This window comes from Chelmon rostratus, chromosome 15, assembly GCF_017976325.1.
Source record: "Chelmon rostratus isolate fCheRos1 chromosome 15, fCheRos1.pri, whole genome shotgun sequence".
Classification (NCBI taxonomy): domain Eukaryota; kingdom Metazoa; phylum Chordata; class Actinopteri; order Chaetodontiformes; family Chaetodontidae; genus Chelmon; species Chelmon rostratus.
Genome location: NC_055672.1, coordinates 5097522 through 5116619, shown reverse-complemented (window position 1 = coordinate 5116619; position 19098 = coordinate 5097522). Strand labels below are relative to the sequence as shown.

The 19098-nt window shown below is 43.9% G+C and overlaps 1 protein-coding gene across 4 annotated transcripts in view; it reads left to right on the top strand.

The window, feature by feature from the left end:
* The first annotated feature begins 7082 nt into the window (after positions 1–7082).
* The window catches only part of dnmt3ab (DNA (cytosine-5-)-methyltransferase 3 alpha b), a 40045-nt gene continuing 28029 nt past the window's right edge, over positions 7083–19098 (top strand). Inside the window, exons 1-4 of one of the 4 annotated variants that reach the window (XM_041954650.1) lie at positions 7083–7146; positions 8364–8560; positions 11852–11959; positions 16572–16923. In XM_041954650.1, the coding sequence (XP_041810584.1) occupies positions 8480–8560; positions 11852–11959; positions 16572–16923 (541 nt within the window). In that variant the 5' untranslated portion in view covers positions 7083–7146; positions 8364–8479. Of the gene's footprint in view, positions 7147–8363; positions 8561–11851; positions 11960–16571; positions 16924–19098 lie in introns of those variants that run through there. The other 3 variants (XM_041954653.1, XM_041954651.1, XM_041954654.1) reach the window with 3 other exon arrangements.

The window sequence follows — 19098 nt, the reverse complement described above, 5'->3', positions numbered from 1 at the left end:
ATACAGTCATCAACTGGGAAGAATCAGTAACAACAACAACAACAACAACCCCTGGCATTAGCACGTAGAGTAATGCATGCTGTAATCTAACAGGATTTCACTATGTGAAAAAAACATTTCTTCACACCTTGCAGGTAGCAAGATGTGTCTAATTAGCGAGTGTGTATGTTGTCCTGTAAACAAAAACTGCTGTAATTACCCGATGATTTCCCTCATGACTGCTAAGGAATGGCTTGCTGTGCTTTCTCCCCCAGCTGTTCCATTGCAGCAGCTCATTCTGTATATAAAATACTGTAAACACGTGACCACGGGAATGCCCCCGACATGAAGGTGGCCTCCCGTCACGACAAGTTCCCTGTCATTGCTTTTGTATGATTAGCGCTAGTATTATTATTTTTATTATTATCATTTTTGCATGAAGTTGCACTCATGTCTGGATTTAGGTACTGTACCATGCTATGCCAGCTCTTTGTGGGTTTATGATGACAGCTGGGGTGTCAGAAGTGTCCTGCCTCAGGATTCAGGCTGAGTGTGTTTACTGTACAGTATTCTCAGTGTATCGTGAGGGCGCCAGGCGACCAGCTGAGACTCCAGGAAGTCACTGTGCCAAGAAACAGTCCATCGTATAATCCCCCCTAAAAACCACAATTTGCTAGTTAGCTAGCTGCTAGTTGGACTTTACTTTACCTTTGGTCAGAGCAAGGCTAGCTGTTTGCCCCTGTTTCCAGGCTTTATGCTAAGCTAAGCTAATCATCTCCAAGACATTGTTTGTTTGTTTTTTATGTGTAAGGGACTGTGTTCAATGTAAACAAAAAAAGTTCAGAAAAGAAAATCAAATTTTGAAAACTCATATAAAACATTCACCAACACATGGGCTGAACTTTTGATTGCTTTATGCTCAGACCTCACGTGGGATTTCTGACACCTAAAATGCAGTAAAGACATTTATGCTGATTGCTAGCTAATGTACAGAATGTATGCTGGCTAGGAATTCAACATTGCGAGACGATAACCATTCATAATGTTATTTTCATAGCAGTCACAATTGGCAGAAATATAGCTGTATACATTATAATTACGGCCCTGATTTGATGGATTCGGGAGTTATCTTGAAGCTAGCGTACAAACAGCAGGATGACGTTTGGAGCTGGACCGTTTCTTTGCTGAGCACTTCTTGGAGACTTGCTGTTAAAGTGAGGTTGCCAGCTAAAACAACCCCTGTCAAACAGCAACTTGTCGTTTTCAAACTTCATTTTTATGCAGATTACACAAAGCGGCTACAGCCTGGCTCGCAGTTTTTTTTCCCTGTTCCCAGTCTTTATGCTAAGCTAGGCTAACATGCTGTTGCCTGTAGCATCATGTTTACTCACACGCATGAGCGTGTCGACAGACTTCATTGGCAGTTGGGTTTCCAAGGTAATATTCGTTCTATCGCTGGTATCCAGAATACTGCGTGCATGTAAACACACTCGCTGGGTCACACACTGTTCTGCTGCTACTGCGCTCTCAGTGAGCCACCCTTGCAAACAAGAGGGCTGCGCTTTAAAGAGAAACCAAGGGGCTACTCCAAACACAATGATGAGCCGAGTCTCATTGTTTCCTCCCCGTGAAAACGCACCTGAACACACCTGACTAGCTGGTAGCCTCCGTGTTTATTGTTTTGAGCGTAGGGAAGCACCTCAGGATGTTTAAATAGTGACGAACTAGGCACTGAGTTTTAGTCGTGAGTTACAAAATGAACACTTAAATAGTATGTGAGGTCGTAGTAAGCAAGTAGGAAATGCTTTCATAGCTTTATTTAATTGATAAAGGAATATTGAGAATGTCTATGTGCAATGAAGGTAGGTGCTCAGGGACTGCAGGGTGACTCTAGTGAAAAATGGCAGTAACGTCCGTCAACTGCTGGACGTCACTGGCCACAGACTGGGAGGTTAAAGGTTAATAATGATTAAAAATAGAGGGTTTCATTCCAAAATGTACATCCACCGTTATTCACAAATTAGTCCTTCAACTTGCTTGTGACCCCTGTTGTAAATGTCACCTCATGAGTCAGTCTGTCACGTTTTGGATTGAAAGTCTTATAGAAGTGTGGAGGAGAACAACAGCAGGTGTTTTAAGCGCTGGGTAAAGAATGTGGAGCGTTAGAAGGAGTTTTCTGAAGTGCTATTTGGTGAAGCATGTTGTTGGATATCGTTTGTCCGTGTGTGAATTTGTGTCTTGAATCAGACGGGGATCAGGTCTAAGTTACCTTTACATTTTTACGTCTTCTGGTTCAGTGTCTTTTGTCCTTCGGGGGTAGCCATTTATCTCCAGTAAAATCTGAATTAAGCTGAAAAACCTGAACTTTTTTTTTTTTTATTTGTACAGTGAGCCTCTCCTGGAAGCTTAATTACCTGTTACACAAAGAGCAAAGAGAGGCTTCTCTGTTATCCACCCTCTAAATGTGATGTTTTCAGTCAGTTGTCAGTTCTGCTCTGTGTTTTCATTATTGTTGTTATTCTGGTTTACAGTTTTCGTGGAGTATAGTCAACATGATGAGTTTGGCTTCATGCAGATTGATGTGCACACTCACACTTGCACCCACATATAAATTAATATGGTGGTTTTAATATTGAAATTATTTGAAATTCTGTCAAAAAATGTATTTTAGTCAGCGGAAAAGGCCCAGAATTTCTAAAAATGTAGAGGCAAAAGTTGAAAACGTCTTCCCCTTCATTCTGGCGTGCATTGGACTTCAGGAGTTCGCTTTGTTTTTGTTCTTTCAGTTTGTGCCTGTAGCTGTTCTGTAAAGTGCTGTATAAAGTGACCATTCAGCAAATAAGATGACCTTTCAGCCTTTATGTCGGAGTTTTAGTCTGTGACTTTGTAGAGATTTTATTTATTTATTTAATGTGTTCTGGGGGAAACTGACGCTCAGCCTTTACATTTGTGCCAAACTGTTTGCAGACATTGTGTGTCATACAAATTACAGGTATATATCAAAGTATATCTGCATTAGTATGTTGTTGTTGCCCATAGTTTATTCACTGAATGCCTGGAGATGTCAACGGTTAATGTTGTTCCACTGCTGGAAAAACTCACATTTAATCTTTAATAAAGACAGAAAACACATTCCAAATCTACTGATAGACAGTCACTGATGTCATTTTAGCCAATGTGGAGGCAATACTGTACACCCTGTCAGACCAAACTCGGGGTAACACAAATAAAACACAGAATACAAGGTACATTGTGATCCTTTTATTGTTTGCAGAGAGACAATGTGCAAAGAGGACGAGCTCGACGACAACGCTCCCCTGATGTTATTTATCTATGTATGTGTTCTGTATGGTTACGCTTCTGGTACACATTTGTTTCTCATGTTGATTTTACAAAAACATAGTTTTATGTCACAAAGCCACTGTCTTTTGTAAATAAATCAAATGTGAGATATATTAAAAAGATTTAAAATATGGCTTTGATGGGTCATGTCATGATTGTCTACTTTTCAGTGTAAAATACTGTACTTTTTACTTTATTACATGACAGCTGGATAAAATTAACCATGTGCATTGTCTAAACTACTAAAGTACAAAATAGTGTAAAAAATAAATTAATTAGCTCCACATCAACCAGCTAAAACATTAAAATACTGCTTACGCATAAATTAATCACTAATACAGAAACAAGAATACAATGATGATATAATATGACTGTTCTTCATAATGAATACTAACTACTGGAGTATAACCTTTTACCCCATTTAAATTATGCAGCTTTATATAACTTTATATACATCTTATCATATATATCATATAATACATATATAGTTTTCTTCTTTTATTTAAGTGGAATTTGAATATAGGACTTAGTATTACTGTTGTATTGATACTTTTACTTAAGGAAAGTAGTACTTCCTCCACTGGCGAGGTGTTGCATGTTGCATATATAAATATACATATATTTTTATATATATAATGCCAGTGTATGTATGCTCAGTGTAGCTCAATATCTGATTTAGACCTCAGCTCACAGCTGTTGTTTTAAACATGCTCACAGACACTGAGGTAAATAAAACCCTTAAATCACACTGTGTCTCTTGGGCCTGACTTGTCTCTTGTTTATCTTTTAAAACAGAAAATGGCTAAACACTTCATCCCAACAGTTCAGCCAAAACAATGCCCTTTCCTGCTTCATGTACAAACTGAAATCAAAGCCAAGCCCTGGCCTTCTCCCCTGTCGCTCCGGGCTCAGATGCCGACAAAAACTGCACAGGTGAGATGCTTTGATCTCATCAACATCCTCCTCTGAGTGTTTCTGGGAAGAGACGGAGACTCTCCATCAGCTGCTGTCACACTGCTGCTGTCTGCTGGTCATGTGGCATCGTCTCACTGCTGTCCCCACATGAACCTCTCAGTGCCATTGACTCTATGCGAAAGAGGAAGGACCACATCCGGCTGCTACACACTCTCTTTCGTTGCCCCTCGAAAGCACTCAATCTGTGTTGCCCTGTGAGTCTCTGGCTGCACCTGGGCAACCTCGCTGTGTGTCTCCGTCTAGTGGGCATGTAGGGGATAAACGCTGGCTGCGCTGTGGGCTGCTGCAGGGTTAATGGACTGAAAGTGATAAGAGATTTGATCTGGCTGCACCCTTCTAGGAAATGAAATTAAGATGCGGTGCTAGATGAAGATTCTGCTCATAAAATCTGTGAGGGTGCATGAGATGAGCTGCATACTCCTACATCCGCTTTGATCTACAGATTTAAGGCCAAACACATGAGTCCGGTGCACCCAGGATTTTAACTGGTTTGACTATTTACTAAAATAAATATGTACAGCACTGCCTGATTGAGCGTGTTTCAAAGTATTTCTATTCATAAGGTGTTGTTATGTTGTTGTTATAGAGCAAAACTGTGCAAAAATCACCACTATTGTGGTTTATATGGTTTTCAACAGCTGGGTAATTGCTATTTTAGTGTGCAGAGGTGACAGCTCTTAGGTGGGATAGGACAGTAATTCCCAAATTTATTCTGCCATAGAGGAAGCAGAAGAAAGATTAAAAAACAAAGTCCAATCTAACTCAAATAACAAGGTCAAAAACATGATTAATGCTTGTTTCTTATTAGTTTCTGTTCTGAAAGTTGAACTTTAGCCCAAACTGCTACAGGTTTTACACAGAGAAGACATCAGAATTTTCTGCTATATCAGATTTGACCATCACCAGTTTTCCTCCATGTCCGAACTCTCTGCATCTTCTGCTTTACTTTGTTTCTGCTCACATATTGTTTTGCTTCTCTGACTAAATTTTAGCCGTGCTAATCTTCTGTCTTTATCACTCCCGAATGAATCAGATTCAGGAAACTTTTTCACAGCGCACATTTTGACTTGTCATAGCAGGGAAAACACAGGCAGAGCTAAAACTTTGGCTGTTCCGTTCCTGCAATTAATGTAATGCAATGCAGCAATTAATGATGTTGTTAGTAACACCTGTGTTTGACTCCCTGAACGGAATATATGAAGAATACACAATTCCTTACATAAGTGTAACCACAAATACTAGAATAGGACGTCTATATGGTGAAATAGTTGAGGTTTGTGTAATGGAATGTGCAAATGTCAGCACCCACTATGTACATAAAGCACTTTATACTGTACTGTGTGCACTCAAACATCTGTGCCTGCACAAAAGTTTTTAAACTGAGTATGTGCACAGCGAGCGTGTACTGTAGCGTGAATATTTGTAGAAGATGAGACATTATATCAAGAGTTTACAACAATGTGAAGAAGTAAATATGCATCATCAGAGCAGAGACTATTGAGAGCACATGTTTCGCTTCACCAGGCCTCAAAGCCGGCCTGCGGCATCAGCTAATTACATGGCTGCTTAGGGCCCCACAGCCACCAGGGGGCCCATAAATGCAGCAAATTAAAAACGGGGAAGTCTCCTCAGGTTCCTGTGTTCTTTCTGTCAACATTTGAATTACACTGCTTTGTGTTTATGCACCTTTCAAAGACTGAAGCTGTACAGAACAGATAGTATGATTTACCAGGGTAATTAATGTCACGTCTCCCAGCAAATTCCAGTCCGCTTGTTAATTGTAATTAACTAATACTTGTGCACATGCATGCAAATATCATTTTGAAGCAGAAAACTTGTCACCTAGTTCAGTTTACCACCCTTATAAGCCCATTTCTTGCGTCACTTTTAGGTTCACTGCATTTCTAATGCTACCTCTGAAATCTTTCATTGTAGTGTCACAATATTATGGCAAACATTTGCAGCTCCTCTTAGATTTTCACACACCAGTAAGTGATTGCCTGACTGTTGTGTGACCATGAAACACACATGCATGAGGGGGGATCAAACAGATATTCTTAATGGCCCCAAACAGGCCTGGGGTGGTGCTGTTTGGCCTACAATCTGGCACTTTAGCAATTAAATCAACATAAAGCAAATCTCTCTGAGGGGTGGTGCTGAACATTAGAAAGGGGCATTCGTCTTCAGACACAGGTCTAGTGTTTATTTTTACCCTAAGGTCACATCAGACGGGCGCTTAGGACAACTAGAGTGGCCTTTACAGGGCTCCTGGGCCCCTCAAATGTGTCTCAGGTGTAATATTATAGTTGAAATATTTAGCATGGAAGTGCTCCAGTGTTTGAACCTTTAGCTAAAGACTGCAGCATCCTTGCAAGATGCACATGCAAAAATGCAGTTTTGGACCTTTGTTGCATGTGACACCACTTGTTTTACCCACATGTGTACCATCTACTGTCAAATAAATAGAAAATCACCCCCCAAAATTTAAAGGGCACTTCGGCGTCTTTTCCTCACGCCACCAGGCTCCTGAGAGGAAATCATATACAATATCATAAAGAGATCAACATTTGTGTGTACTAGCAGGGGTCCATGATAATGAGTTATTAGTCCCAGGCCACCTTCGCCCCCTCCTCCCCGCCCCTCTGCACACTGTGGTCTGCTGATTGGTACGCGGGCCGGCTTTAGGACCCGGCGGCAGGCAGCAGACAGTCTGCAGGCCCCTGCAGTGAGAGCGGTGCATCTGGAAGAGAGCTGGCCGGCTGGGGAGGTGGAGGACGGGGAGAGAAGAGGAAGGAGGCTCCGGGAGCAAGCGAGACAAAAAGGGTCAGGCCTGGGACTTGGGAAAATCGGGTAACGAACACACAGCGATTCGCGCATTTAAATCCGTTTAACCCGGCACCGGTAGCCGCGCAGGAAGGGCAACCTTTCTGTGAACAAAAACGTGAAAGCCCCGAGAGCGGAAGGCGCTCGATGGAAATGGGGAAATAGCGATTTAAGGGGGTTTGCTTTTTGCAGATGTGCTGATTGGACATCGCGATGTGCACTTGAACTTGACCGAATTTACAGCACCGAAACGGGATCGCGGCTCCTGAAAACACTGGACTCATTAAAATATTTATATATATAAATATATATATATGTACATATATAACGGGGATTTATACATCAGTGGCCGTGGCCTGTAAAAGAGCCACAACCCCCTGGGTCATATTGCAGACTTCCCCTAGTGCAAAGACGTCTGAAACTTCAGATTTTAACACATAGCCAATTGGATAATAAATGCATGTGAGTGGATGGCAGGAGTGTGGCCTCCCTGCGGCTGGATGTGCGTGGAGCTGCGGTGACATTAAACGCCCGTGTGGCCCTTATAATAAATTATTTTCCAAGATAACACGTTGTGGTTGTTGCCTGCAATTATCTTTTCAGGAGCGGAGACTTCACTCCGGCAGCTTATTAGACCTTTGAAATAAATCAGAGCCGGCTGACATCGAGCTTGACTTGACCCTTAGAGGAAATAAAACACATCCTATATGAATATAGACACGGAGGCTTTTTATTTTTGCACGTTTCCACGAGTGCAATAGTGCAAGTGTGGCTCCGCCGTGCGCATGGCTGACTGCTGGAGTAACTTTAACCCAGACGCGTAAGGTGAAAATGAAATATTAATCATGCAAAGAAAAAAAATGTGCCACACAATCTAATCTTTCTGGATTTATTTTGCAGCTCTATTCAGGTTCACATTGGCAGCCATTTAATGTGGACTACTGTACACCCATACATCCATGTGGTGTAAAAAGAAAAAAGAAAAGTGGCTTGGGCCCTATAGGCGATGGTTGCCATATAGTATCCTATAGAGGCCTGCGAGGTACCTATACATGACGTGCACTCAACAAAAGGAAATCTGACGCTCAGAAAGAGCCACTTTATGACAGAAAATGAAATTTAAGCGAAGTGATTGGAGGAAATGTGCAGTAAATGTGTCAAGGCATCATAAGGCGACACCAAAGTGCATCTGATGTGTGAGGCGCAGAACAAGCTGACTGTCGCTTTCCTCTCTTATCTTCCAGGAGAGCGGCGAGAAGAGGGATCATCTCTCATTTCTTTTTTTTTTCCCCCCCTTTGAGTTTATTTTCACCTCACCTTCACCCACATCCCCCATTATCAAACATCAAGACCCCCGACAATGCCGTCCAACGCTGTCACCAACACCAACACCGCCACATTCAAAGGCCCGGACTATGCTGATTCGCCTGGAAACAGAATGGTAAGAAACACGTGTGGAGTATAAAACTACGCCTGTGGAATCCCACTTGAGGTATTTATGAGACTCCTCTGAAGCTCAGTATGTTGGTCAATGACTCGGGATTTCTCAACTTTAGTGGGTTCAAAGAGTTCATTCAGTCATCTTTTGGCTTTTTCAATGACTTGGGCTAAGCTGCTGATTAATTTTGGATTTGACTCTCTCATCACTGCAAAATGCAATTTTCTGAAAGGCCTCGAAGTCACCAGAGCTGATTTAAAAGGAGATTACTCACTCCAGGGCTCATCCAGCGATGATGTAGTGCAGCGTGCCTTTTAGTATTTTCCTAAAAACATCTAGAAAGAGTACATATGTGCGTGCACGCATGCATGAATGTGTGTGTGTTTTTGCTCTGAGAACAGTTTGTTAGTCTTATTGCTTCGATGTTGCACCGATGGAGCCCTGAAATAGGATGATTGTGGCGTGTGCAGTCACTTCAGGTCAAAGCCAGTTAAAGCCTTTCCCAATTTCATGAATGCAGTTAATCAATGGGTCAAGCTAATGCTAAGCTAATGACTCCGGTGCATCAATTCCTCCTGTTTATTAAAAAAATAGTCCGATTTTCACTGAAGAATCCGACAGCACGTGAAGTGCCGTGTCACCGTTCATGATGCAGGCAGACTCATTATCACAGTCTGTGTAACGGCGGCAGCATCGCTGATGAGGCTGTTGCAAGGTGCAGCTGTGTGATGTGACATTTGCTGTTGGAATGGTGGTTGGTGACGTGGGCGTTGGCTGGTGTAGGTTGAGCCGGAGCTGGAATGGCTCTACAGCTCTTTTACTAGGGGGGATCTGTCCTCTTCCTCTACATTCCCATTACACAGTACTGCCCTTAGTCTTGTTGCCTGGCAACAGGCATTGCCTTAAATAACCAGCTACCCAGACGGAAATAGTGCCGAGATATTGACAATGTACCCGGGTTCACTCCAGGCTACAACAAGCCGTATTTCAGGCTTTTTCTGCTGTTTTTCTTTTCTTTTTTTTTTTCAGAAAATATTAGCGTGAAGCTGTGTGTGAAAATGGCGCGTTATTTCCATTCAGCGTGTCTGAGCGCTCGGGTTGGGAATTGGGTGAACGGTGTGTTGGAGGCTGCTCCTGCAGGCACCACTGAATTGTGTCATCCATGTAAGTGGTTCCCAAATGAGCCTGCACACCAGGCTGCACTCAAAACGTGCTATTATCCATGCAAATTCTGTAAGGAAAAACTGAAGCACCCGGCTGTCTATTAGTAATCACACAATGAACGGGAGCCATCTGCAAAACACTTCCTCTCACCAAAGCATCCATAGCTACCTTTATGTTAACCTCTGTGCTTTTGTCCAGCAATGTATTGATGAATATTCTATGATTTTATGTATCAATTATAACCCCGCGCCCATTAATCACAGCATGATCGCATCTCTCTCTTTATGCAAATCAGTGTACTGTCACCCCGGGACACTAATGCTTGATGGATTTATTCCATTTTAGCAGCGAATGCTCGCAGGACGTAACATGGCCCGACGTTTGAAATTCCTGCCTGTGTTTGCGAACAGCCTCCTGTCTTTAAAATTATGTAGAGTCTGCTCGAATCCAGTTTTTTAACAATGTTTTTATGGCGTTTTTGCCTTTATTGGACAGTTGCTGGCAAAAAGAGCAGCGAGAGGAGGTGATGGATGTCACGCAGGTCCCTGGCCGGTGTTACAACACCTACTGTGACTCGTCAGATTGCGTGACTTGATCGGGAATGTATTTCCAGTGCAAAGGTTTAAAAGCTGCATTTCCATTATTGTGCACAGGAGACCAAATTACAGAGGTCAAACATTACATCCTTCCTGTCTTCTGTCCCAAACGCTGCTATTTAGATATGTCAGCTTACATATTTTGACAGCGCGACAGATGCTAACCTCATATCTCACAGCTACATGGCGCTGCATCAAAACCTCTTTTTGGCCCCCCCACGAGGTCCCTTTGGTAGCTGTTCTGGAGCTTTTGTTATATTAATTATGTTGCAAGATCTTCATCAGCAGATGGAGTTTACCAAAGAGTTTGAATTTAACCTGGAGAAGAAGATAAGTCCTAAAAAACAAGGGGATTTGAACAGGTACTAAACAAAGACAAGTGAGCAAATTCTATCGGCTTATGAAGATGATGTGATTAGATCTAAAGCTCCAGAGCAGCTGTTTTTATTTAGGACACAATAATAATTGATGATTACAGTAAAGGGATGGATATCCATTCATATGTATGGAGAGAGTTTATCTCTTTTCAGTGCTGACTTGTTCCCAGAGAGGTTTGAGGTGATGTTTTGAGGCAGGAGGATGACGTAACTGCACACGTGCAGCGAAGAGTGTCGTCACTCTGGTTTGCTTCTCTCTGGAAGAATTAAAGGTGTTGCACTTGTCCATGCTCTCCTCTGCTTGCTTTGCAGTATTTTACACCACCCGTTACACAATGACAAAGTCACGCAGCACCTTACAGTAATCTCCTCTCATGTCGTCTGACGCCACAGTGCCTAAGATTCAAATGAAAGTACTTAACAACAAGTCAGCAGAGGGACTCGGTTACCAGAATGCCTTAAAGTGCGGACAGCTCATTTATCTCAGAGGGAATCTCACGTTCAATACTGATGGAATTTAATAAGGACCCAGCCCTCCACCCCCAACCGCAGCTGTCAGGAATGGCCTTGCAATCTCATTTGCATTCAGACCTGGTGCTGGTGGTCCTATTCACTCAATACTGAAGCTCAAAGCATCTACATTAGGATCATCTTTTCTCCCATCAACCCCAGGGGTACTTGGTGGTGGCGGACATGGGGCTTTGTTCACGGGCGCAGACAGTTTTATTAATCAAAGGGAAATTGCAGCAGGGGAAGGTGGGGGCCGGTCGACGTCTTTGTAACGGTGTCAAGAGGGGATTGTCTGCGGAAGGTCAGCGCTGCATCCGTGGGGCTTTCACTCCAGCCTAGTTCAAAGGAACGTGCCATTCAATTTCTATCTGTCTCATTGTCCGCCCACGCCAAAGACACTCAAGGACCCGCCGCAGTCCCCCCAAATGTTCGAGTGTTTCAGTTTCATGTGTGTCCTGCAGATCCGGTATCACTCCCCGCGCATCTTCAGCTGAGGTGAAACCGCCTCTCAGCTTTGTCTTCCACAGCCTGGAAAGATGCGATGTCATATATGCATCCCGGCCTGAAATGAAAATGTGACGCACTCACAGTTATTACAGGACGTGAGTTCAGATCCTGGTGAACATGTCTGTCTGTTTTTCTGACAGGGTGAAAGCACAATACTGGACATGGACCTGATGACGGAGGAGAAGTCAGCTAAAAGCAGTGCCTCTTGTAAAGTTGGCAAGCCTGGAAGGAAGCGCAAGCAGTTTCCAGTGAGTGTTGATCTGCCTTACATTCATCCATACATCCATGAATACTAATTTTCTAGCAGTTTTCTAATATGTCTTGTACGTGTTTTTTGTGAAATAATTCCTAAATTCCAAAATTATCTCCATATTGAATAGAAAGGCCCTTTAAGAGTTTGTTTAGCCTGAGTTTTAGTGTCCCGTGCCAGAGTGTGCTTGATAAGAACTACTACATACATACATGCTAGCTGCAAACTTCTGCTCCGTTTGTTTCCCGTCTGCCTCTTCAACGTCAAATAAAAGGCAAAAAACCCCCCCAAAAAACGTCCAGTCACATCTTAAGGCAGCTGTCGTCCACACTCGCGGGGTGAAAATCCCGCTGTCACTGAGAAGGGCGAGACGCGATGATTCATCTCAACGTGGGGATGGACGGGCAAATTTTCTTTTCCTGGAAGGCGTTCAGGCAGAAATAGTTGCGCGAGGAACAAACAAAGAGAGGCTGAGAGACAGGATCGAACCCTCCCTCCTCGCCTGATTAGCAGACATATTCGGTTTCACTTCATTAAGGAATTGGTGTATATTTAAACTCTACGAGCCAGTGAATAAATTGGCGTAGGCGGTGATTCGTAGGTCTGGAGCCACACCTTTCTGCCTCTCTGACGTCTGAATTGTGGAGGCTTTGTCGAAAACAGCTCTCAGAGCAGGCGATCGGGCGTTCACGCCCACTTCGTGCGGCGCTCGGCCAGAAGAGCGTGAAGGTGAGTGAGCGTGCACGGGCTGAACTCCTCTCCCAAGCTCTCCTTTTCATTCATCTTCAGAACAGCACGATGAACGTTGCCTGATGCCAGACAGAACTGTGGACTCGCTCCACTCTGTTTCCATCTTCAGTCTGACTCTGCTCTAATCGGTTTCTGCGGGGGAGGGGGATTTGATTTTCCCAAACCAATCACTACAGGCCTGACTCTAACGTCGTTTTGAGTCGACTGATGTGACGCCGCGTGGTTAGAGCGCAATAAACGTCTAAATCAGTAAAGCAGAGTTATCTGTACTTACAGTCACCACTGTTGCTGCTCCTCTTTGATTCCGGTGCACAGCTTGACAGCGGCGTCAGTCCCACCCCTGGTGCTGATTGGCCTATCATTAGTCCCTCGTGGCGCCGATTGGATCGATCGTTTTTCAGCTGAGTTTCACAAGGTCTGAACTCAGGCAGCCATAAATGCCTTTGAGGAGACTCTGACAGCAGGTATCTCACCCCACCATAAAGTGTGGCCTTTTGGAAGAACTGCAAACACGTTTCCACACATCGTATGAGGTAGTTTTCTTTAAGCACGCCCCGACCTTTAGTGTCACACGACTTTAAACAGTAAACGCTGCAGATTTCTGCAACATTTCCGCACGTTTCTGTCTTCCGCTGCGATGAAACTGCCATAATTTAAAGATGCTGAGTAAATGCACAAGAACACCTATGAACAGGATAAAAATAGAGGAGGTGTTTCAGGCTTGTGAAACTCCACATATGCTACTTTGTACTCATGCATAAACATCACACACGTCTCCGCCGTGTTTCTGCGCTAGGCCCAAACGCACCAACACCATTTGTAATCTGTTTGTGATGTTTTTGTAGTTACAAGCCCTGATTTAATAATGACTCTTGGGCCAACGTGGTGTTTTTTTTTCCTCCCTGAGATGTTATCATTTGCATAAGCCTCTGCTTAAAATCATGTTAATTAATTCTCACAGTGTGATTCAACAAGCCAAAAAAGGGATTACGAAATTATTTACAGATATGTATGTGCGGTGTGGAGGGGGTATGCTGGAGGGTTTGTGTGGGTGTGTGTTTAAGGCAGCCGAGCGGTACCACCAATCACAGTTAAAGAAAAGCTATAGCGAGAATCAGGGCGCCTCGGCGAGTGTTTTCACAGCTGTGGGGGATTGACCACACGGGCCAGACGCGCCAGTCAAATAGGTGATTCGTTGTTGTTATTCTTCTCTGCATGAGAGTCGCTCAAGAACATACCTGCCAACTTAATATGCTGCGTATAAGGCATGATTTGGATTTTCTGTTTGAATCCTGAACATGCTCTGACAGGGATTAGAGGTCTTGTGTTTTTTCTTAGTGTTAATTATTAAAAGTCAGGTAAAAACAGAAGGTAAAGCAGGTGATTAAAGGTCGTCGTCACAAACCTTTTCCCATGAAGATTGTTGAATGAAAAATGCCAACAAAAGTATTTCTTCATTCCCTCTGTTCACAGGCTTTTATTTGCATATGAACTAACCTTGCTGCCCTTTACTATCACGGGTCCAAGCTGTCGCATCCACCGGCTTCAGCTCGTCTGAAGGAGGATTAAAAAATGCTCACCTGGTTACATGTTTGCATCTGTGCTCAATATTTACACATAATTGTGGTCAATGCAGTGTCATCTTGTAGCCTGTGTGAGTGATAATTTAACTTAATGTAACGCGGTTCTTGGCATGTGTTGTCATTTTTGTGTCTCCCCTTTAATCACTTTTAATTGGCTTCGTATGATAATAGGCACTTTCATTATATGCTGTACTATAGCATACGCTGTAGCAACCTGCCAGCAGAGTACGGAAAGTTAATTCATGTCAAATTTATAATTAAAGCAGCATTAGTCAAATATTTCACTCTTCTTTTAGCTCTTTCTGGTCTCCGCCAAGAAGACCTAAAGCAGCTCCACTGCGTCCACCAGCTCGCTAACCTCGTCTGTCTGCTGTTTGGCGCTGGGCAGGTAGCGTTCGGCGGGTTTACCCAAGCTTGTGTGCTGCAAACGGCTGCCTGATGCAGCTGGAAATGAAGTAGTACGGAGACATTGGTTAATGCAGCTTTAATATTTTATCACACTTAGTTGTAATGCTGCAGCAGTGAGTGTTTTTATTTTGACCTCTGTTTGCCTGTCTGAGCCGCCTGATTTACCGACTGTGACCTCTGACCTCTGGCAGGGGCCTCATGTAGTTCACTGGGTCAGTAATCTGTTGCGTAATTCTTCCAGCGACAGTTGTGTGTGCTGTTTATGTGTGTGTGTGTGTGTGTGTGCATATTCCCCGAGTTTGTGCATGTGTCTGTTTGCGCTTGTGCGGTTGTTTGCCCAAACCCACACGCTCTGCTTACTCTTCTTCAAGTTATGAAGTGAGTCAGAATATTAATAATGCCTGAGCTGTGGATTTGTTGTTTTCATTCATCATGTCGAACAGATTTACTGGAGCGCCGCGCTTTGTGTGCGTGCAACTGTTCAACATTTACAGTTAATTTGTTCTCAGTTATTACGAGGGTGAAGTCATTTAGAGCTCTGCGGCCTGCGAGGAATGCCCGAAAAAACAACTTTGGCTCGACGTAGCTTCGTTTTACGATACAGTGCGACTTTCGCTGGAGTTTATTTTGCAGTTCTGTTCCGCATAATTTGCATTGCAGTCACTACGCAGACGTTTTATAGGTCTCTGGGTCACATTAAAGCTAGTTTTACGTTGTGTTTTTCCTCTTCAATGCGCGAGAACGAGATCACATTCGACCTCTTACTGTCGAAATATTGTCTGCTGAAAGGCGGATGCCCCCTGAGGCTTTGCTGACGCCTGCCTTAAATGCAAACCGCTGTACCTACATGCACAGCAGATGGAAGCTTCAGCGCTGCTCCCGTCAGTGTTGACAGTCTGATCTCACAAGACATGCTCCACTTTTCTGCTCCCGGTGACCCAATAATGGGATTGTCTGAGAAAGTGTGTTTTTGTGGCTATTTTTAGGCACCAGCACAGACACTATCACATTTCTTCAAAGGGTCGAGTTGAAAGGGATCTTTTCTCGCTCTTCCAAGACAATTGCTGCTTTTTTTAGTGCGTGAGCCGAATGTCTGCCGCTGTAACTTACACTGCAGCTCCAGATCGGTCCGCTCGGTTTGAATTCACTCCTCTGCATAGAATGAAATAGTTTAACTGGGCGTTCCAAACTGGACGGAGCGAAAAACTTCTTTGTTGTCAAACAGCCAACATTCCTGACATATTTCCGTGCTGCTGTAACGATAAATGCAGTACAGGAAGCTCAGTAGTGTACCTGATGAACTCTTAATGTAATCCCTTCCTCACTCGCGAGTTAACGGCTGTACAGCAGATTTACTGGCGCAGCTTTGAAGTTTACAACTCTCGTTTAACAGAGCTGAAAGGGAAATGCCATAATTCACTGACTAATAAGTGTGGAAGTTGAGCTACATGCTTGATTCTGTCCAGATAGAGCCGAGGAGGCTTAAGGGATGAAATTAAGCTTATCTAATATGAAACGGATGAATGCTTTAATTCTCATTTTCTTTCAGCTAAATAGCCCATTTAGGCAGTAGAGACTGAGGAGCGCTTATCCTCACTCCGGTAATGCCAGCTGTTTTATTGTTGCTCACTCAGATGACCCTTTTTTTTCAAGCGCGCCGGATCATTTGTCGTAACTCCTGAAAGGTTTTGTTTGTTGCGCAGCCAGCTACAGTATATCCAGCGATATGTCATCACTGCTGACAGGCACAGCGCTGTTGTGCACCTTCAAGACATCCAACTGTAACACACTGCTGCAGCAATGATAATCTGTGAAGATGAGCGATTGCCGGGATGTTTACATTTCAAACTCCTCTTCTCCTGCCTGCAGGTCGAGAGCTGTGGCGCTCTCAAAGGCAGCGTGGGTGTGGGCAACAGCTACACCGGGGTGGGTAGGCCGTCCATAGCACAGGTCCACAATGGAGACGTGGGCGGGCACAGAGACAGGACATCCGACGCCTGCTTCCCCAAACAGGAGAAGAGGGAAGTGGAGAACGGGTTCCCCAGAGACCCTTCCTCCTGCCGGGCAGAGGACAGCTCCCAGGGCCAGAGCCGGAGCCCGTCCCAGGAGAACGGATTCCTGCTCCGCAGGGAAGAGCGCGACTCTGAGAAAGACAAGGACGACAGCCTGACGACGCCGAGCAAGAAACGAGGGAGGCGGAAACTGGAGCGCCCAACGAAATGTGAGTTTCTTTGGCTTCCGCTCTCCGTGGGTGCAGCAGGAAAAGTCATGTGACGAGTACAAGATGTTGAGTAATGAACTGTAAATGGATGTCAGACACACAGAGCATGGCACTGACGCTGCCAAGATTAGTAACACTCAGGCTTAAAGTGTTGCATTCACTCTGCTGCACAGTGGAAAGACGTAAGCAGATATTAAGGCTGCATTGCAAATCAGACACACAGTAATTATAACGTTTATACGAATATTCATCTTCATATCATACTGAATATTATGCATGCTGTGTTTCACTTCTCGTGAACGTCTCTGTGTGGCTCACCAAGTGCTTTCAATATGTACAACCAGTTGACATTTGAATGCACAGGGCAGCTGCAATGAGAAAGAAAGAGAGAAACAATATGTAGATTAGCTTTGAAGCCATGTGGTCAAAAAAGGAAAAAGGAGCCACAACATCAGCGTGTAGAAACATTTCACTTCCGGCAAGTTAATCGCATTTTATCTTTTGAATAGAACACAACTAAAAACGGTCCTATTGCTCCAATTCAAAATGCAACCAAATATTTGTTTAAAGGCAAGCTGCTCACATTTTGATTGCAATGATTTCAAATTTAGTTTTAGATTTTTAGAATTTTAAATTGAGTTTTGGTCCATTAGAAGTGAATGTGCAGCAGCCACAGTGCTGCAGTAGATCACATTAGTGTATAAAGATGATATAAATCAGGGGGGCATTGTTGGGAGAGAGTGGTGCTGACAGGTAGTTTTTAGTCCAAGATGGAGATTAACAATTTCACTTAGCTGCCCCCCCTCCCTCTGCCTTTTAGTCCTCTCTCTCTCTCTCTCTCTCTCTCAGCCACGCGTCTCTCTCGCTCCTCTCTCGGCCACAGAGACACCGGCTATGACCTTGATGAGGAGTGCAGTAAATAAAGCCCGGGGAGGAGCGACTCGTCTCCTGGCAACAAGCCTCTGTTGGGAGCTGGCAGGTCTCTGTTGTGGCCGCCTCCCTGTCGGGGGCCCTGCCAGGTGGATGGCGTCGTGCCCAGAACTCTTTACAAACTGAGTCTGCACTCTGTATTCACCTGATCTGTGCTTCTAGGATCTGTTACTTCACTTCAAAGCAGAAATCTGGGATAACCCTGTTGGCTTTTGGTGCAAATGGCTAAAGACGGGTTTTCCGAACCAGGTGTGCAACTCTGCTCCCTAATCTGGGTTTGGATGCTGCTAAGATTCAGTATGCTGAACACAGAGGGATGTGACATATATCTTTATTTACTGAAAGCATCAGCACTCATCCTGTTGCACAGTGCTTTGTTTTATATGAGGGTGTAGAGTTAAAATGAGGCGGGAGAACGTGACTATATCCTGTTGTAGGTTTTTCAGGAAGGATCACTAAAAGGAGAAATTTAAAATTACACCAGATCATCTGCACTGCCCTCCATATTTTTTGCTTTTGATAAGCACTGTGTAGTAGAAACATGCAGAAAGCTACAGATGTGTCAGCATGTGTGTGGACATTAATGGATTCAACAGGTTTATCAAATCGATATAACTCAACAGTGATTTGACTCAAACTAGAAAAATCGTTCACATATCGTAGGAGCCCTCTGTAAGATGAGTGCAGCACACAGGCTCCAGTGAGCCAACAGCAAAACCCATTAGCTGTGGGGTTCGCACTCACCTAGCCTCTCAATAAGACTCCCAAAATTGCAGTAGCAGCTCCTACAACGAATAGTCATTTCATCATTATCTCTAACTGCTAAACACAGTGAGACTCATAACATTAACCTTGACATTTCACACAGTTTGTCACAATATGATCTATTAAAGTGGCAGTTTGAGTCATGCGGCTTACAGGAGGTGAAGTCTTGTACATTTACACCAGCAGACTGCTTTGAATCAACAGAAAGAGGAACCAGATAGTCAGCGCAGGCCCTGCTAGCCGCAAAGCCAAAGAAAGGACGTGCACTGCCAGTCACATAATGTGTGAACATAGTGCACGGTGGGTAGTTTATTGTTTGTAAGCTGCACATGCACACATGGATTTGGCATCAGTTTGTGAGTACATTTGACACCGGTGACACATTGCATCAACATTTATAGGATTTCTTTAAGTCAGGACATGGAAATTTGGAAACTACACTGCACCCATTGCAGGCTTGGTGCAAAGGATTGTGGGAGC